Here is an 18973-nt window from a genome sequence, read left to right on the forward strand (position 1 = left end):
GGGGTGGCAACTGGAGGCAGACGAAATGTGTGATGGAGGCAACACTGTAGAGGACAATAAGACTGTGAGAGAGAGAGAGAGAGAGAGAGAGAGAGAGAGTATGTGAGAAAGAGAGAGAAAAGGAAAGAGAGATTATCCTGGACTTAATTCTTGCTGCTCAGAATAGGCAGATTCAGTGTGTTCAGGTTCTCAACTTATTAAATGTCTCCCAGCAACATATGCAGAAGTGTGTGTGTGTGTGTGTGTGTGTGTGTGTGTACAGAAGCTGGTAAAGCTATACTTGTGAGGAAAAACACTTGTGGGGACATTTTAGTCCCTGCCGAATAAGAGAATATTTTGAGGTTCAAGATTCAGTTAGGAGTTAGGATTAGGATTAGGAAAAGGGATTAAGATAGGGGTATATACTCCAGGTTAGGGTAAGATGCTAAGAAAAGCATCATGTGGAGGGCTCACAAAACACAAAACCAGTATGTGTGTGTGTGTTTGAGAGAGCGAGTGTGTTTGTGTGTGACAGGGTGGGAACAGCAGGAAAGAGTAAGTGTGGAAAGCTCTCCTCCTGATTAGCCATGGATTAGGAGGTCTTAGAGTGGATTAGGAATAATAGCATTAGACAGTGTTACTGCTCCACGGCCCCGAAGACGAGCGGTGGCTTCAACCACTCTGTTTTAATTCATTCAGCCTCATTTAGCCGCTGAACATGTTAGACGCAAAGCCGCCAAATTATTGGGGACAAGTCGTCTGTGTTTCCACGGCCGTGAGGGATTCCCGCTTCCTGTGGCATTTCCGCGTATCTGTAATTCCATCATTTGAATCTGGCACGGAAAAAAAAACAGGTGTGCAACACATTCATTTACCTTCTATTTAAAAAAAAATATTTAAGGGTTTGCCAATCATCTCGATTAATCAAGAGAAATTAAACTATTTGTGATTACTTAGATTATGATTTGTAGCAGTTTGCCCCAGGTATTAAACATCCAAATGTGCTAATTAAACTGTATTCGGAAAACTTTGAAGACTCTATAGCAGGCGTGGGGCAAACTGAGGCCCGGGGGGCCAGATGTGGCCCGTTCAGAGTGCCCGGCCTCCAACCTGTCTGTTTGTTTGACCTAGGAGTGGTTGGAACTTGAACTTGATTTTAACAGCATGGAGATATTTTTCTCCACAGACAGCAGTGCATAACAAAATACCAGGATTTTATCTGCTGTAACAGGATGGAGAACACAGCTCTGCTCTGATTATTAAGTGTTATGTCAGCCTGTGAAAAAGCTTCTGTGTAATAACTGCCAATTAACTCTTTGATATAAAAGAAGGAAGCAGGTGGCAAAAAGAAATCACAGATGTTTGGTGGGTGGTGATTTTTTTTAAATTTCTGTTTCTTTTTTATTCCATAAAAGAAATAAGACTTTTCAGTGTTGCAGATGCTTCCAGATTTTATTAAAAACTAAAAAAAAAAAAAAAAAAGTACTACACTCAGCAAATGTCTGATTTCTCAGCTGCTTTTGATTAATCCTGTCTGTCTGTGTCTCACAGCACCAGCAGCAGGTGGTGCAGGCGGTGGAGAGGGCCAAGCAGGTCACCATGACTGAACTGAATGTGGTCCTAGGAGTGGGTTTGCTGCACACACCTAAACACACACAAACATTTGTGAGCATTTCACTGAGACATAATGCATTCCCTAACCTAGGGGTCTGCAACCTGTGGCTCCGGGGCCACCTGCTGCTCTTCCTGCATGAAATGGACCAGATCTGGCCTGACTGATGCATCTCAACAATTCTATAAAAAAATATCAGATTTCATATCTGATTGTTTTTTTATTTATTACAAAAATCAAGGTTAAAACCTATTTTACAAGTCATGCTAAACTTAGCTAACTTGCTAATAGCAAACAACTTAATGTCACACTCCTCTTAACGCATCACCTCCACAATCTACAGTCTATTTACGATACGATCCATTTACAACTTCAGCCACACTTTCTCCCTATATGTTGCTTCTAGTAGTGCTTTACCATCTGTTTTCCTCCAAATTGGATTGGTTATTTACTACATTGTCCTTGTTGCTTATGTAGACCCAAATCAGTCGGTAGATTTGTTTACCTCCTCAGGGTTAAAATTCAAAAAAGTGAGAAAAGGACTGCATTCCCCATGGTCTACTTTTACTTTTCCAACCTGTTGGTTACGGCTGTTTCCTTTACAGCAGCGTTTCCCAAACTTTGTTTTCTGGGGACCCATATTTTCAAAGTCACAAACCTTCACAACCCAAGTCAATAGACATTATTGGTAAACTCCTGGGAAACGTGATGCGAGACGTCCCCCCCCAAAAAATCTCTTGATCTGAGGGTTGCGACCCAGTATTTAGGACATGGATGAAGTGTTTCCTTTAAATCATATGTGTCAAACACAAGGTCCGGGGGCCAAATGCGGCCCGCCGAGCCATTTTGTGTGGCCCGCGGGAGCCTAAAAAGTATTTAGTAAAGTCCATGCAGCAGAGTTTCTTACCTGAGTTATTAAACGTTTTTTTTTTTATTACACAGCAAATGAACAATATTTGTAATAATAATCAATTACAGAAACATGTATTAGGCTGTTATGGCGTAGTTAGATCTATACCAGTGGTGCCCGACCTTTTTTGTTGTTGCCTGGGACCTCCATCCATCCATGACCTCTGACCTATTACTTTAAAATATGGCCAGATTATCTTTGAATACATTTTCTTTGAATTAAGTAAATTAGTAAAACTCAAGTAAACACTGTGTCCCACTGCGGCCTGGTATCAAATGACCTATGGACTGGTACTGGTCCGCGGACCGGGGGTTGTGGACCCCTGATCTATACAGTGTTTCATTTACATCCGGCCCTTTAAGGGGAACTGTATTGCTGATGTGGCCCCCTGGTGAAAATGAGTTTGACACCCCTGCTTTAAATCCATAGGCACACAGTACACAGTCATGAAGTTATTTTTTTTTTTCTTTTTTGACTGCCTCCTCTTGCGTTTGTTTTCTTCCTCTCCCCCTTGTTGTTCACCCTTTGGCCCCTCACCCACGCTCTTTGTTTGTTCTCTGCCGACCTGGAATGTACCATCGCTGTGTGTCTGCTGTGTTGTTTCAGCAGCAACAGCTCCAGGCCCAGCACCTCACCCATGGCTACGTCATTCCCGTCCCGGTCACGCCTCACTCAGCTGGCCTGCAGCCCCCTCTTCCCCCAGGAGCCAGTACTGCCAGCCTGTTAACTGTGTCCTCCTTTAGTCAGCAGCTGCCACCCAAGGAGGCCAGTAAACACCAGGATAACAGCAGTGATCACCCGAAAGGTAAACTCCCGAAATCTGTTTGTGTAGAAAAAAGATTTTGTGTGTCATGGTTTCTGTGCCAGTGTTGTTGTTTATCTCATGTCTAGGAAACAGCATCGTCTTACGGTACCGTTGAGTCAAGTGTTTAAGGAAAGACATCATCATTTAAAACACTGCAAAAATTTTATAAGCTTTAATGGATTTTTTTGAAGTGAGTTCTGTTTTTTTTTTTTATTATACCAGACAGAAGAAAGAATATAAAAATGTTCACATTTCTTTGTAAATTAGAAACTCAGTATTTCAAACTACGGTCCAGGGGCCACCTCTAGCCCGCAAACCCTTCAAATCAGGCCCTGCAACCGAATTCCAATAATGAATATTTTGGCTCCTGAGGATATTTTACACCTTTATTTTCAATCATTTTATTTGTCCATTCATTAATTGTACTCATTTGCACTATTGTACTACTGTATGTAGTATTTTAAGGATTCAATTACCGTTTTTTTCCACCCTTAGAAACTTGATTAACGACATGTACATTATAAAATATAAATATAAACATTTTTAAAAACTATAGTATACTGTTCTATTATTCTAACAATTACAGTAAAATTTACAATGAGCCTTTAAATACTGCAACACCTCATATTCTGCCAAACGTGTCAACAGTTCATCCCTTACACCACTGTACAACTTGTATTACTTTGTGAGCACAATGAAATGCCTTTTACCCACAATTCACCTTGCTTCCATTTGTACTTGAAAATGTACAGTATTTTTAATATTCAGTTTAAGTAGCGGTAACTTAAGTGAATAATTGTATGTATTTAATATTTACTTTATACTCCAATGTTTTGACTATATCACAACTAATGTTTACATTTCTTTTCCGTTCTCTTTTGTCTCCTGATCTCTGGCCTCTCGTCCCCTCAGGCAAAGGCTCGGTCAAGGTAAGAGCTCATGACTAATAATAAGAAGAATATTTGGTCCATTTGCTAACGCTAGCTCTGTTGTCAAGTTCTGCATTGAGAGGAATTTGGTCTGGGGTCTTTTATCACATTTATCACATCTTATGTCTGACAAATAAACTTTAGGTACATTACTGGCCCCTACTGGGGGTTCAGAAAAGTGTGATTAAATAAGTAATTTTTACGTTTTGTTTTTTTTGTCTTAAATTTATCATTCAAAATAATGCTGTCAGTACCAGGACTCTTGTAGCTAGCGTTAGCTCTGGTGTTCGTTTGGCTTTGAGAGCAATAATCCAAACAGCCATGGGATTTAATTTTTTTAAATCGTACTTTTTTTGCTTGCAATTTCATGTGTTTTTTTTTTTTTAACACATTATTTTGTTACTATTCTGAAATGCTATTAGTACCATACAAACATTCGTGGACACGAGCGTGGGCTGACCAGGTTGTTATTCGTGTGGACCGCATCAGCAGAGTTCAAAACAACAATGCATTTACAACATCCGACAAGTGTTGCTCTTAAAAGGATTTTAAAAAATGGATGAAAACCCAACACCCAGACACAGTGAGAGAGTCTGGTTAGTTAGTTAGTAGAGAGAAGGAGGCAGTGAAAAACGAGTCAGCGAGACAGCTTGCAGTAATTAGTCCCTTAAGCAAAAGCTTTTTTTTTTTTTCCCATGGCAAAAATTTGGTTTGTTAAATACTCAATGAGCAGATTAGCACTTCTTTATTCAAACACACCGACACGCCCACAGAAATGAGCTGAGCAGAGCAGGCTGTGTGTTCTCTGGTGTTTTGGAAGCGGCTCAGACCAAAGGAATGTTTTAATATGTTATCTCCATGTCGTATATTCTCCTCCATACACTCACACTCAAAGCTGTGGGCACCGTGATGGGAGCGATTAGCAGCCTGCACGTGTGTGTGTGTGTGAGGGAGAGAGAGAGAATGATGAATGTCATTCATTAACACACGTTGAGAAACACACAGATACATGCATATACGCACATACACACACACACGTGTGCAGCTTTTGGACGTACAGTCCAAGAGTCACTTCATGAAACCAGTTTGCCCCGCAGTGGTCTACAGTTACCCTGGCAACAGTCCAGGCCATTGTGTGTGTTTGGTTTTGTGAACTGCATGATAATTTGTGCTTTAATTTCCTTGGATTTATACATACACACATACACAGACAGAGCTACAGTATGTGTGTGTGTGTGTGTGTCAATTATTGCATTGATTTGATTTGTGTCCGTATGTTTGTGGTTCTTGTGTAGCTTGTACTTGTTGGGACAATATTTTTGGGAAAAAAAAAAAAAAAACGCGAACAGTTTGTCCTTGTGATCACATCGTGCAGGTCCCAAATGATAGAAAGAGTATGTTGAGGGTTTAGAATAAGGTTTAGATTCCAGAGATTATCTTTCATACCATACCTACGTTACGTAGAAAACCCAATAACCCAATAATCGTTATGATTTACTGTATCGTTATATCATAAATCATATTATTATATATTTGTTATATGTGTACTGTAGAAGTAATATACTCTAGGGAGCAGTAGTACTGTATTTAGTACTGGACCATATGTCGTGTGCGGGCATCGCAGGAAGCAGGCAGGACCCAAATGCAGTACTGGAGGAGAGACTCTTTCTGGTGCAGGAAGTTTTATTTACAAAGTCCAAATGAACAAAACACGGACAACAGGCAGGCATGGAATGCTCTTCGGAACACAAGGAAACAGAGTAGGAAACTCACGAACACGAAGATCTACCACAGTCTCACACACTATCACTATCACAATCACTATCACTATCACAATCACAATGATCCAACAACGACAGAGTGAGTGAGAGGGGTATATATACACAGGGAACACCAGGTGACACAAGTGAAGCTAATTAACAACAGGTGAGTGTGATCCCATGATTACCCCACAAAGAACACAGGAAAACACAGAAACAGACAGACATGACACCCAAAGGCGCACTGGGTTATGAGGCGCATTAAGCAGAACAATCAAGGATGTCCGGATGCCTCTCCTCATTAATGAGTCAGTCTTGTTGCTGTTAATTAGTTGTTCAGTGATGATTCGACATTTCAGACTGATACCTTAGTCCAGGCATCCACGATCCATTGGCAGATAGTGGCGTAGTTCATAGTTTGGGCGTTGCCTCCCTGTCTTGGTGAATCTGGTGAATGTGTGTTCGCCTTCTGTCATCCAATCGGTCTCCAACGCAGCTCGTAATTTAACTTTGAACCCCCTGTTAACACCAATATTTAGTGGTTGTTATTCTTTGATCAATCAACCAGGAATGATGATAAGCCCCGAATCAGTTTGCTTCACTTGGGTTTTGACAATATCGGTGAGATGGGCGCCCATGGAGTCGCAGATCAATAGGGACGGAGATTTGTGGAAAAGGGTAGTGACCTAAGTTGGACACTGGGGGACGCTGTTGTTGTTGTTCACCCCTGCAGTGTCAGGCGGTTGTCACTATTTTTGTCCTGAGTGGTCACCATGTTGTTGTTTTGACGTTGTTCCCGTGCGGAAGTTGTTTTGCAGAGAGAGGCGCACTGGGTTATAAGGTGCACTGTCAATTTTTGAGAAAATAAAAGGATTTCAAGTGCGCCTTATAGTCTGGAAAATATTAGTCTTTCCTTATTATTATTCCTAATGATCTAATAATCTAATAATCTGCTGAGTCCTTCAGGGTCTTTTTTATTGTGGGCTGTACAACCCCCTCATCAGTGGAGGTGACAAGGACAGAACCAGAACTTGTTGAATCAATTAGAATCAGGAGGCAGATATAATTATGATGTGCTTGTAAATGAATACCTCCGTCCATTAGGGGCCGCGCAGTTCTCCACACTCGAGTGTCAGCGCCGCCAGCGCAGCCTGGATTTGTCTCCGTTGTAAAATTAATTAGCCTTGATGTTTTTGAAAGAGCTCATTTGCCGGCTAATTAATCTATCCGTCTGGAACGAGAGAGACTGACGGAGAGAGAGGGAGAGAGAGAGAGAGGTGGAAGAATGGAGGAACTCAGTTTGTCTCTAATAAAAAAATGGACCCTACACCAGCCACGTGTCTCTCTGGCATCTACACATCTAAAGCCGAGCGTTCGTATTTCTAAAATGCAAACATATGCTAGATGGCCACACACACACACACACACACACACACTGAACGTCACTGTTGTCATCAACACTTGCAGCACGCCAAAGGGCACTGCAAAGGTTACAAGCGTGAGATGGAGGAAAGGTTGATGTAAAGGTCCCTCTTTTTTTTTCCTTTGCTCTGTCCATCGTGCACCGGGTGAGGAACATTTACTAGTGTGAGATCAGCAGGGAGGGCAGAGTCGGAGCAGAGATCTTGTCTCGACCTTAGTGTGATCTTTGCGTTTTCAAAGACGATTAGAATCCTCGGGTAACGGTATTCAAAAAAGACGCCAGATTTGATTAAGAAAAGAGACATCAGTGAGACATCGGCTCCTCCTCCTTCTTCACATTAATGTGAAACGAAGAGTTCTGACCGCGATGGCGGAGTCAAAGCGTCAAGGATGCAGCGCCAGTACGTCAGTACGGCGTGATACAGTGGGAATGAAATGGTCCTGACAGGCGTAGGAGTTTTTAAAGTGGTGTGGAATTGATGTGGAAATCCAAGTGTGAACAGGATCATGCAGCCCATATGGGTCTGTGGTGGTCAACTTTAGTTTGCCTCATTTAGATTTACTGGATTTACTATTCCTTCCGCAATGGGGGACATTTATAGTGTTGACAGCAGCAATAAAATTACTGCATTACATCCGATACATTTCACCCTTGTATGAAACGCTGTTGATCAACTGTAGAATCACAGGAGCAGAAATCAGGGGCTTCGGTGCTCAATACAACAGCCAAGCCAGAAGTGGGATTTGAACCGGCAAATTGCAATTCCGACTACGAGCCAGTTGTTCCAGCAGCAGTATTGAAATATGCAGGAAAGAGTAAAGATTTATGGCGCTTTGGCCCAGAGGCGATGTCTCTGTCTTTGGTGTGGAACCCCAGGGTTCACCTCCTGGGCAAGATCGAATCCCGGTTAGGGCGGTTGGTACCTTCCAGTGGACTCACCACCTGCAGGAAGGTTCAGGGGGAGTTGGTAAGGTGCAATGTATTTGGGTGGCGGTCATGGAGACTACTGCCCCCGTGACCCGGTAACAGATAAATGGATGAAAATGGATGGATGGAGTAAAGATTTAGAACAGTGTTCAGAACCAAATTCTTTCTGGACAGACTCATTGGTGGGACTGGACGCTCCAATAAAATGAAATAAAAATCAAATTTTTATCTAACATAATTAACTGATGTTTACTGTTTATATCATTTTGTTTAGTGGCGCTTTGGCCCAGAGGCAATGTCTCTGTCATTGGTGTGGAACCCCAGGGTTCACCTCCTAGGCAAGTTCGAATCCCGGTTAGGGCAGTTGGTACCTTCCAGTGGACTCACCACCCACAGGAAGGTTTAGGAGGGTTTGGTATGGTGCAATGTGATTTGGGTGGCGACTGCTGCCCCCGCGACCCGGTAACGGATAAGCGGATGAAAATGGATGGATGGATGGATGGATCATTTTGTTTATTTACAAAATTAATGTCATTTTATCCTTTAATCCATTGTTTCCCAAAGACTGGGTCGCAAGAGATTTCTTTTTGGGTCAAGTCGCATCATGTTTCCCAGGAGTTTACGAATAAGGTCTATTGACTTGGGTCGCGAAGATTTGTGACTTCGTCCTTCTGACAATGTTACACTTTCCTTGTTTCCTCCAGAGCTCATCTCTGTCACCATCTACTAGTATCCGATCCGGGGGGAAACAGCGCAGTTTGAGCAAATTCCCGTCCGACTGCAAGAAACCAAAGAAAGATAACAAGGATGTTCCTGCAACACGTTACGTAAGTGGAGATTTTTGACTTCACTTCATTATCACAATCACAGTTGTTGTGTAAAAAAATATACTGACGAATAAAATGATGCGAAGAAGTAGGGAAAAATGATGATACACCAGATATTTGATCAAATAAAAAGTGTACAAAAGTAAAAGTCACAGTGAATCTGAAGACCACATATTCCTTAAGTAGGGTTCAAAAAATTACATTTTACACTCTGAAGACACTCTCTAAACACTTATTTTAACAAGTACCGGTCAAAATAAAACATCTTTCTGAAAGTTGCCAGTTAAGTGATGATACTCCATTATTTCAACGGCAGGAAAGTGATCAAGAGAAGAGCGATGATAACCTGGTGATTGATGTCTCCAATGAGGTACGCAGCACTTCGTTTGTTTTTGTCAAAGAAAATCTTTGTAAAAACCATGATGTGCTGTTTGTCCGTGTTTTGACAAAAGGATCCTGCATCCCCTGCCTCCTCCTTGCGGGATAGCGGACTGGACAAAAATCACCCCTTGAAGAAGGACGCTCCTCTGACTCCATCCTCAGTTGCCTCCTCCAGCAGCACACCATCATCCAAGTCCAAAGAGATCAATCTGGTAGGCCATTTGATAGAATACTATTTTAATCAGTTTCACTAGTTCCAAAGATCATTGGCAGGATTATTTTTTAATTAACATTCTTTAAGAAAAATGTAAAATATTTTTCATCATGGTGTTTTTTTTTCTTTCTGTTAAATCCTAAGATCGAACAGTCCACCACACCTGTGTCCAAGGCCAGCTCTCCCACCTCCCGCTCTGATGCTCCTAAGCCCAGCAGTACCGTCACCCCGGCCCTAAGGTCTGCACCTGGTAAACCCAAGGGTGCAGAGGCACCGGGTAAGTGTTTCGGTAAATATTTTAAAATTATGAATATTTTGTTCTGTTAACAAATGCTGTGATTTATTACATAGCCATCTGTATAAATCTGAAATGAAAAAACAAAACAAAAACATTTTCTTTGTCATACATACAAACCCTTGAAGAGGAGTATTTGACATGAAGACAAAAAAAAAAAAGAAAAAAAGAATTGTGTTTCAGTTGTCAATTGGGCCAGACCAGTACAATGATATCATATCACTTATAAATAACAAAAGTCCATGTTTATTCCACTGTGTTTCCTTGAAGAAAATATTAAAATTTTTCATATTCAGATTTAATTAAAATCTGATTTTACAAAACATCATGAACGTGGAATGTTTGTGCTTTTTTGTACTTCTGTACAAAATTCATAAAGCGGTTTTGGCCCGCGGCCTTTATGTTTGACACCCCTAAACAGTTTAATCTGATAAAGATGGATAGATAGATAGATAGATAGATAGATAGATAGATACATACATAGATAGATAGATGGATAGATAGATAGATAGATAGATAGATAGATAGATACATACATAGATAGATAGATGGATAGATAGATAGATAGATAGATAGATAGACAGACAGATAGATAGACAGACAGACAGACAGACAGACAGACAGACAGATAGATAGATAGATGGACAGACGGACGGATAGATGGATAGATGGATGGATGGATGGATGGATGGATGGATGGATGGATGGATGGATGGATGGATGGATGGATGGATGGATGGATGGATGGATGGATGGATGGATGGATGGATGGATGGATGGATGGATGGATGGATGGATGGATGGATGGATGGATGGATGGATGGATGGATGGATGGATGGATGGATGGATATGATACAGTTATCGTCTCTTGCAGTTCCTGCTCTCCATACCCCAGTGGCTGTGTCCTGCTCATACACTGTACCTTTTGGTATGGTTCCTCACCCGAGTTTGAGCGGAGAGCTGAGCCTTGCTGGCGCAGCCTACTCTGGCCTGCATAACCTTTCTCCACAGATGTGCATGGTGGCAGCGTACGGACGCACGCAAATGGTACACGAACATACTCTATTGAATGCTCCCAGTCACATGACAGCACCTTGGATTACTATTACAGCAGTTATAATCTGCCTGTACACTATGTGGTGCTGTGGCTTAGCTGGTTAAAGTGCCTGTCTAGTAAACAGGAAATACGGGGTTCAAATCCCAGTAGTTCCTTTTTCCTTGCGGGATTGATAAAGTTCTTTCTGTCTATCTATTGCATACTGTACATACAGTGTGTATGTATTTTAAATTACAATTATTTCAATGTAATTTTACCTGTAAAGCACATTTAAAACCAACAGGTTTGAAATCCAATTCAGGGCAATTGTAAAAATCAACTTTTCTTAATCAATCTGGCTAATGAGAGAGAAAGAGAAAGGGTCCAAGAATTGAGCCCTGAGGCACACCACAATTGAATGCTTTCATAACAAAGTTGTTGTGGTATGATAGCATTCAACTATAGAATTTATTGCACAACATATAAGTTGTTTGTAATGTTTTTGATTGAATATCACTTTTTCAACTTTCTAGTTTAGTTCTGGTTTGTTATGTTTGTTCAACTGCACAAACCTGTTATTGTTCTTCAGATGGGATTTGATCCTCACCCCCACATACGCGTTCCCGGCCACCCTGTGAACCTGCCGGGAATATCTGCTGGAAAACCGTATGTTTCTTCTTCTTGTTTCTTTGGTCTGTGTTGCAGCTCTTCTTCTTTATTTCTCCCCCTCTTCCTGTTTCTCCTGTCAGGGCCTACTCCTTTCACGTGAGTGCCGACGGACAGATGCAGCCCGTGCCTTTTCCTCCAGACAGTCTGGTCGGTCCCGGCATCCCACGCCACCTGCGACAGATCAGTACCCTAAGCCACGGTGACGTAGTGTGCGCGGTCACCATTAGTAACCCCACACATCACGTCTACACTGGAGGCAAAGGTTGCGTCAAGGTGTGGGATATCAGTCATCCTGGCAACGACACACCTGTCTCTCAGCTGGACTGTCTGGTGATTCAACTACAGTAACCTTTGACAGCTCATCGTACGGGGTTAAAATGCATTAATTTAATGACAAACAAAACAATTTTTTTTGTGTGTTCACCACCTCAGAACAGTGACAACTACATCCGCTCCTGTCGACTGCTCCCTGACGGGCGCACTCTCATCGTGGGAGGGGAGGCGAGCACCTTGTCAATCTGGGATTTGTCCTCGCCAACTGCACGGGTTAAGGCAGAGCTGACATCATCAGCACCCGCGTGTTATGCATTGGCCATCAGTCCTGACTCAAAGGTCTGCTTCTCCTGCTGCTCCGACGGAAACATCTCCGTCTGGGATCTGCACAACCAGACTCTGGTCAGGTACGGAGCCGTCTGTAGATGGCAAAGCGTTTTATTTAGATGCATCGCGGTGTTGTAAATGTCCGTCAAATCGCTAACAAAAACAGAGGAAAAACAGTGAAAGGTCACAAAATAGCAGGGGCTCAGGAAACCACGTAAATTCTCTTTCAGTATTCAGCCTTGAAATGATTGGGCCTTTGGATGATGGAAAATAAATGGGTTAAAATATATTATATACTATACTATATCTTCTGGGTCACAGTTTTAATATATTACCTAAAACAAAAGCTGAAACATATACAAAATCAATTCATCATAATAGGAAACATAAAATGTTCTCTGGTTTTCCAGAGAAAGCTAAATGCTAGCAAGATAGCGTATTTATCCAATATAGAAAAAGCTACAACAACAATTAGTTACTTTTAATTAATTACTAAAATTAGGTTGATAAAGAGCTCAGCTAGGGAAGTCAAAATATAGATTTAAATTTTAGAAAACTGTTCATTTTCAATTTACATTAATTTAGCACATAAAGCTAACTTAGCTTGAATTAGCGTATACAGCAAAAAAAGGGGTTTTGTAGTGTCAGTTCTGGGCTCTGGCTCATGGTCTCTCTCTTGACAAATTCTACAATTTCTTCTAAAGTTTTCAAAGCTTTCGCTTTAAAACAAACAAAAAAAAACATTTCCATGAGTCAGTCGCCATCTTGTTGCTCCGAATAACTGTGTGTTTTTCTGCAGGCAGTTCCAGGGCCACACCGACGGGGCCAGTTGTATTGACATTTCCAATGATGGCACCAAGCTGTGGACCGGAGGCCTGGACAGCACCGTCCGATCTTGGGACCTCAGAGAGGGACGACAGCTGCAGCAACATGACTTTACCTCCCAGGTACTATTGGTATTTTGTTTTCCCTACCAGTAATATTCGCAGTTCAGGTCTGGTTGAAAAAAAGGGCAGAAAATGCCAAAAAAAAACTTTATAGACCAGTGTCTGCATAAATAATATAGACGTTTGTGTATTCTTTTTTTGGGTTGATGATTAAGCTAAAATATTATTTTTAAAACACATCACTGTAAACCAGTACTTTTCAAATAGTGGGGCGGAATAGAGGGGCTCCCAATGGAATATGGAACGCTGGACATGAGTGTAACCACTGCTGTAATGCATGAATGTACATGTTATCAGGTTCTCAATAGTATTTCAATTTGTGGGGGGTGTGGGTAGGGGGGGGAAGGAGGGGGCGTGAAAACATTTCTGTCCACAAGGGGGCCATGACAGAAATTAAATTGAGAACCACTGCTGTAGACCAACATTTAACCAGCCCTAATTCTACACTGGTCTCAGCTTCAGCCCAACAGCCTTCCTAAAACACCAACATCCAACGTTTACTTTGTAATTAAGTTCCTTTGATGTGAGGAGCGGGAATTAATAGCAATAAAAGACCACGACTGTAATTGTCCTCAGAAGACCTGTCTTATAACGTAAAGGGAGCAGAGGAGGGAAATGAGGAAGTGCGTGGGCATTAAAGAGGGCAACGTGGACAATGACCATGACATAGTTTTACCGTAAACTAAAAAAAACTGACCGTTTCCACCCCCCATATCCTCCACTTTATTTTGCGTTTTACATCAGGGGTCCCTGGTCTGGGGACCGGTGCTGGTCCATATGTCATTTAGTACCAGGCTGGGTGGGACAGTCATACTCATTTACTGTTTTCATTCAAATATAATCTGTCAATGATTCAAAACAACAGGTCATTCAGACTCTGATATTAACAGAAGAAAGTCTAAAAGATGTTTTATTTTGAAAATTCGATGATCCTTCAACAATAGTACGGTATTACAATCTGCAATAACGACTGATACTGACCGGTCCTTGGTACAAAAAAGGTTGGAGACTGCTGACTGTACATGGTCAAATGTAGACACGGTTGTCTGAATAAGGCTGATAGCCCCACATTGTTCTCCTAAATATACTCAAAATGTCACGACAAGCACCATGCAACATTACCTAGTTTGGATGTGGATGTGTCTACATTTATTCCACCTGGACGACCAGTCAGTGAGACCTTTTTGAGTGAGAGTTTTGAGACCAAATCAAGGATTTTTGTTTTGTTAAAAATGACTCAAGTTGAGCTCGGAACTCTAAAATTATCTTAGTTACAAGCGTTTGCTGACGTTGCGTCCCGTCTTTGTTTGGTCGACAATCCTGATGTGCAAAGAAACTAAAAGTAGGCTCTCCACCGTTATGGTGTCCACCCCCGTCTTCTCGCCGCCAGCCGTGCTACGGTGTGACAGCGTACAGTAGGTGAACGGTGAGTGCTAACTGCTGCGACTGTTTGTGTTTGGCTTCAGATCTTCTCTCTGGGACACTGTCCAACAGGTGAATGGTTGGCAGTGGGAATGGAGAACAGCAAGGTGGAGGTCCTGCACGTCACCAAACCTGACAAGTACCAGCTGCAGCTGCACGAAAGCTGCGTGCTCTCACTCCGTTTTGCCCACTGTGGTAAGAAAATGAGTAAATCTGTGACAAACTGGAGCGTCGAGCCAAGTACTGAGGGAAATGTATATCCGTCAAACCGTAACGATAATCGAAAGGAAAAGGGTTGATGACTCACGTTAAGGCTCAGAGAAATTAGCAGGTGTTTGAAGCATTGTTATGCAAGAGAGACGGGAAAGTGACAGGTTTGTGTGGGTGAGACAAGAAAATGATGAGAAATGAATGGAGAGAGCACAGTCAAAAGTCTTATTTTTACAAGACCTACAGTCAAGGACATAAATCCTACTTTCTGAGACAAGTTGTTCCTTAGAAAATATTTCCCATGTTTGATGTAGTAAAATGTTCCTTCGTACTGAACCAGGTTTGGAGATCGCTGTTTTACATGGTCAAATGTAGACTGCACACGTTCTCTTAAATATGCTCAAAATATCATGACAAATACCATGCCACATTACCTAGTTATGACTGTGTTCTTTTTCTTCTCCTCTTCCCTCTTCTTCCTCTCCTCTTTGTTATCTCATTCTCTGTACAGGGAAGTGGTTCGTGAGCACAGGAAAAGACAATCTGCTCAACGCGTGGAGGACACCGTATGGAGCCAATATTTTCCAGGTAGGTTTTTTTTTTTGGCTTTGCTTTGATGAAAAGATCCTGAAGTTCAAGGAAGGGTTTTTTTTCATCCATAAAACAAGAGAAGCTCATTTCAGGACTAGCTATTGAAATGTATGTATGTTAGTGATGTGCCATTCGCAAGTCATTCGTTCAATATGAAGGAATCTTTCATATGACTTGGGAACTCAAGAGTCGTATGAAAGATCAGTTATCACGAATCACTCACGAATCACTCACGAATCACTCACGAATCATATTTTTGAAAATTATATCAACGCACACAATAGGGCTATAGCGCCACCTGCTCTAGATGAAGGAAATGATTTGTTCACGATTTGTTCATTTTACTGTTTGAGAGTCAAAGATCCGAATTAGTCAAAAGAGTCGGTCTTCCCATCACTAATGTTGGTATATGTTGGTACAATAGCATATATTGTACCAACGACGCCTGTAGAAGTCAGTGGCAAATCTCAGATGTGACGCATGACATTCTCAGTCGACAAGTTTTGACCTCATGAACAGTTCCAGGTGCTCGTATCTCAAATTTTTCTTCGTATCTTGAAGCAAAGATTTGCCCGAAGGCTTACTCGTATCTCGAAATACTCATATGTCGAGACGATTGTATCTCGAGGTTCCACTGTTTTTATTTTATTTTGGATCAGACAAACAACAACATTGCTTTGTGATTTTGGAGGGATATTAGTCAGATGATAGAAAAAATAAAACTAATCCATTGTCGTTCTTTCTTCTTCTGCCTACAGTCTAAGGAGTCGTCGTCAGTGCTGAGCTGCGACATCTCCACAGACGACAAGTACGTTGTCACAGGGTCGGGGGATAAGAAGGCGACGGTCTATGAAATCATTTACTGAGTTATCGTGAAGAATTAGCACAGTGGTTGAGGGGTGTACGCTTGTGTACAATGGAGTTTGACATTTGGACCATGACCTTTTGACCTACTGGCTAAAAAAACAAAGAACAAACAGATCCAGAGACTTGAATTGATCGGCAGGTAAGCACATGACTTGACTTGACGGGACTTTTTGATCCTCAGATGTTATTTGTGTTTTTCCCCTTCTTTTTCAACATTATTCAAAAGAATGTAGACCAGGCACAGGCAAACTAGGGCTCGCGGGCCAGATCCGTCCCATTTTGCCTTTCAATCCGCCCTGCTAAACCCACCATTTATGTTATTAATTTATAAATGCAATGCCTGTATTTCCCCAATAGATGGCATCATGTAGAATTTTAGTCTTCTACTCCTCAAGATCGTTTGCCTACGCCTGATGTAGAACCTTTATAATCAGAATTATTTATTATTATATTTTTGATTTTATTATATAAGTCTACAGGCACCACTTGTCTCCCCCTGCTGACGGTCTTATACAAAATTTAAGATGAATTATCAACTGGCGATCGTCATAAATTGTTCATTAATAGTTTATTTATTTGAATGTGTTTGTGTGTGTGTATGTGTGTGTGTGTTTTTTTTCCTGGTACGGCCAAATTTGTGGGGACATTTTTTGGGGGTCCTCAATGAGTAAAAGGGTATTTTGAAATTCAAGATTAAATTTGGAACTTGCCTTTATTTGTCAAAGTTAAGGGTGGGGCGAGGAGCCACAATTCTAACAAAAACCAGTATGTGTGTGCGTGAAACATCAAATTAGATTAAAGCTAATCACTGGATTATTTTATCACAGATTTAAGATATTGAAGTTTCACCAAAGTATTTTACAGACTACTGCAGTAACTAGGAAAAAATATAAAGTATTACTGGTTGTCATACCGAGATTACCTTATTGGGTTTTTACCACTTGTTAGAGATTTTAGTGGACGATGTTCAAGAGAACTGACCATTCACAGACAGAAGTACAGACAGGAGTTTAGTGACGTGGACCGGCGTTCACTTAGTCGTCAGCTTTTAGAAACATCACAGTGCCTTTATACTGCTGCACATTCATCTGCATTTTGTCCTTTTAAAAATGTTCAACCAATGAAAAAAAAGCAACAACAAAAAAAGCTGTGACATACGACTCTTGTTGCTAGGTAACAGTATTATTTATTTGTTGGGTTTACACCACTTCTCTGCTGTTCTTTTTCTGTCGTTGTTTCAACTGTGATGCTAACCTAAGCCAGATATACAGCTCCAGTCCATGTTTTTATGTAAACCTGCTGTCAAATGTGAGTTTCTCCCACCAATGTCATACATGTTCAAATATGACGACCACGAAAATGTAAAAATCAAAATTGTAGAATGACTTATATTTGGTTTCTATGTGAAATACATTTTATTACTACAGTAATTTACCGCATTTTGGAGATATTCCCCAAAACTATTTTCTATTGTATTATCACTTACAGTAGGGATGTCCGTTAATATCGGCCGGCCGATATTATCAGCCCGATGTTCGCATAAGTATGTAATATCTGTTGGAATCGTTATCGGTTTTTCCCTCCGATAATGAAAACCCAATTACGCAATGGCAGCAGATGTGTGACCTAAAAAAGGGGGAAATGCCCGTATATGAAAGTGTAGGACACAAGATGGCAGCATTGCAGCTCATTTAATTCATCAGTCATAACAATCAGGTGATTGTATGCAGAATGCTGGTGCAACTCATACAGTTTTTTCTATAGATAAATAAATAAATATTACCAGGCCTATATTGGTAGATATTGAAATCCGGAATTAAGTGTTTGGACAATATTGGTTCAAAAAGTTCATATCGGGCATCCGTAATTTACAGTCATTGTCCCAAAATAAATGTTTCTTAAATTTTCTTACATTTTTCTAACTGTATCTAAAAACAATTGAGTATTCATACTTAAAATGTTGAATTTATAAATTATAAAAATAAACACTTATCTGACCCAGCGTTCATGAAGTATCTTACTAATTATCTTGTAAAAAATGTAAAAAGACATTTTATACTGTCACAGTTTAAAGAAATTAAATTTAAAAAAAACAAATAAAATAAATAAAAAAAAACTCACGTATTTGCTACAGCAAGAGATATTTTGCTATTCTCTCCCCAGCACTTTCAAGTAAAAATATTTATTGTTACATTTTGACCTTTTACTTTCCCTGACCGCTGACAGTTCTGTCTTTGCCGCTACGCTTTCAAAATAAAAGCACGATTCATTCACTGCCGTCGAGGTTTTCTCAGCTGTGGCTTTCTATCCTCGGCTGAAGCCATCTTTGTGTAATGTATGTAATACTCTGAAGTACCTATCTCTGTTAATCATCAGAAAATTTAGTCGTACTTTGGTTGTTGCTTACTTCATCAAACAGCTTGTTGAAAAGGTGATTTGTGGTTCCTTTAATAAATTATAGTGCTGAGTCATGATTTTGTCTGAGCGTTGATCACTTCTTAAAATTACTGACGTCACTGACTGTTGCACCATGGGGTTTCTTACAAGTCCCTACATCTATTATGTATG

At 40.8% G+C, this 18973-nt stretch overlaps 1 protein-coding gene across 4 annotated transcripts in view; it reads left to right on the forward strand.

Moving 5' to 3' along the window:
- The window catches only part of LOC103397916 (transducin-like enhancer protein 4), a 33698-nt gene extending 14831 nt beyond the window's left edge, over window positions 1-18867 (forward strand). The window contains exons 6-20 of one of the 4 annotated variants that reach the window (XM_017042991.2): window positions 1531-1605; window positions 3108-3306; window positions 4219-4235; window positions 9050-9172; window positions 9489-9542; window positions 9625-9765; window positions 9912-10056; window positions 10938-11110; window positions 11689-11765; window positions 11849-12098; window positions 12201-12448; window positions 13168-13315; window positions 14782-14932; window positions 15459-15535; window positions 16297-18867. In XM_017042991.2, the coding sequence (XP_016898480.1) occupies window positions 1531-1605; window positions 3108-3306; window positions 4219-4235; window positions 9050-9172; window positions 9489-9542; window positions 9625-9765; window positions 9912-10056; window positions 10938-11110; window positions 11689-11765; window positions 11849-12098; window positions 12201-12448; window positions 13168-13315; window positions 14782-14932; window positions 15459-15535; window positions 16297-16404 (1986 nt within the window). In that variant the 3' untranslated portion in view covers window positions 16405-18867. The remainder of the gene's footprint in view (window positions 1-1530; window positions 1606-3107; window positions 3307-4218; window positions 4236-9049; window positions 9173-9488; window positions 9543-9624; window positions 9766-9911; window positions 10057-10937; window positions 11111-11688; window positions 11766-11848; window positions 12099-12200; window positions 12449-13167; window positions 13316-14781; window positions 14933-15458; window positions 15536-16296) is intronic. The other 3 variants (XM_008336348.3, XM_017042993.2, XM_008336349.3) reach the window with 3 other exon arrangements.
- The last annotated feature ends 106 nt before the right edge of the window (window positions 18868-18973 follow it).

The sequence above is a fragment of the Cynoglossus semilaevis genome, chromosome Z (assembly GCF_000523025.1).
Source record: "Cynoglossus semilaevis isolate Cse_v1.0 chromosome Z, Cse_v1.0, whole genome shotgun sequence".
Lineage (NCBI taxonomy): Eukaryota > Metazoa > Chordata > Actinopteri > Pleuronectiformes > Cynoglossidae > Cynoglossus > Cynoglossus semilaevis.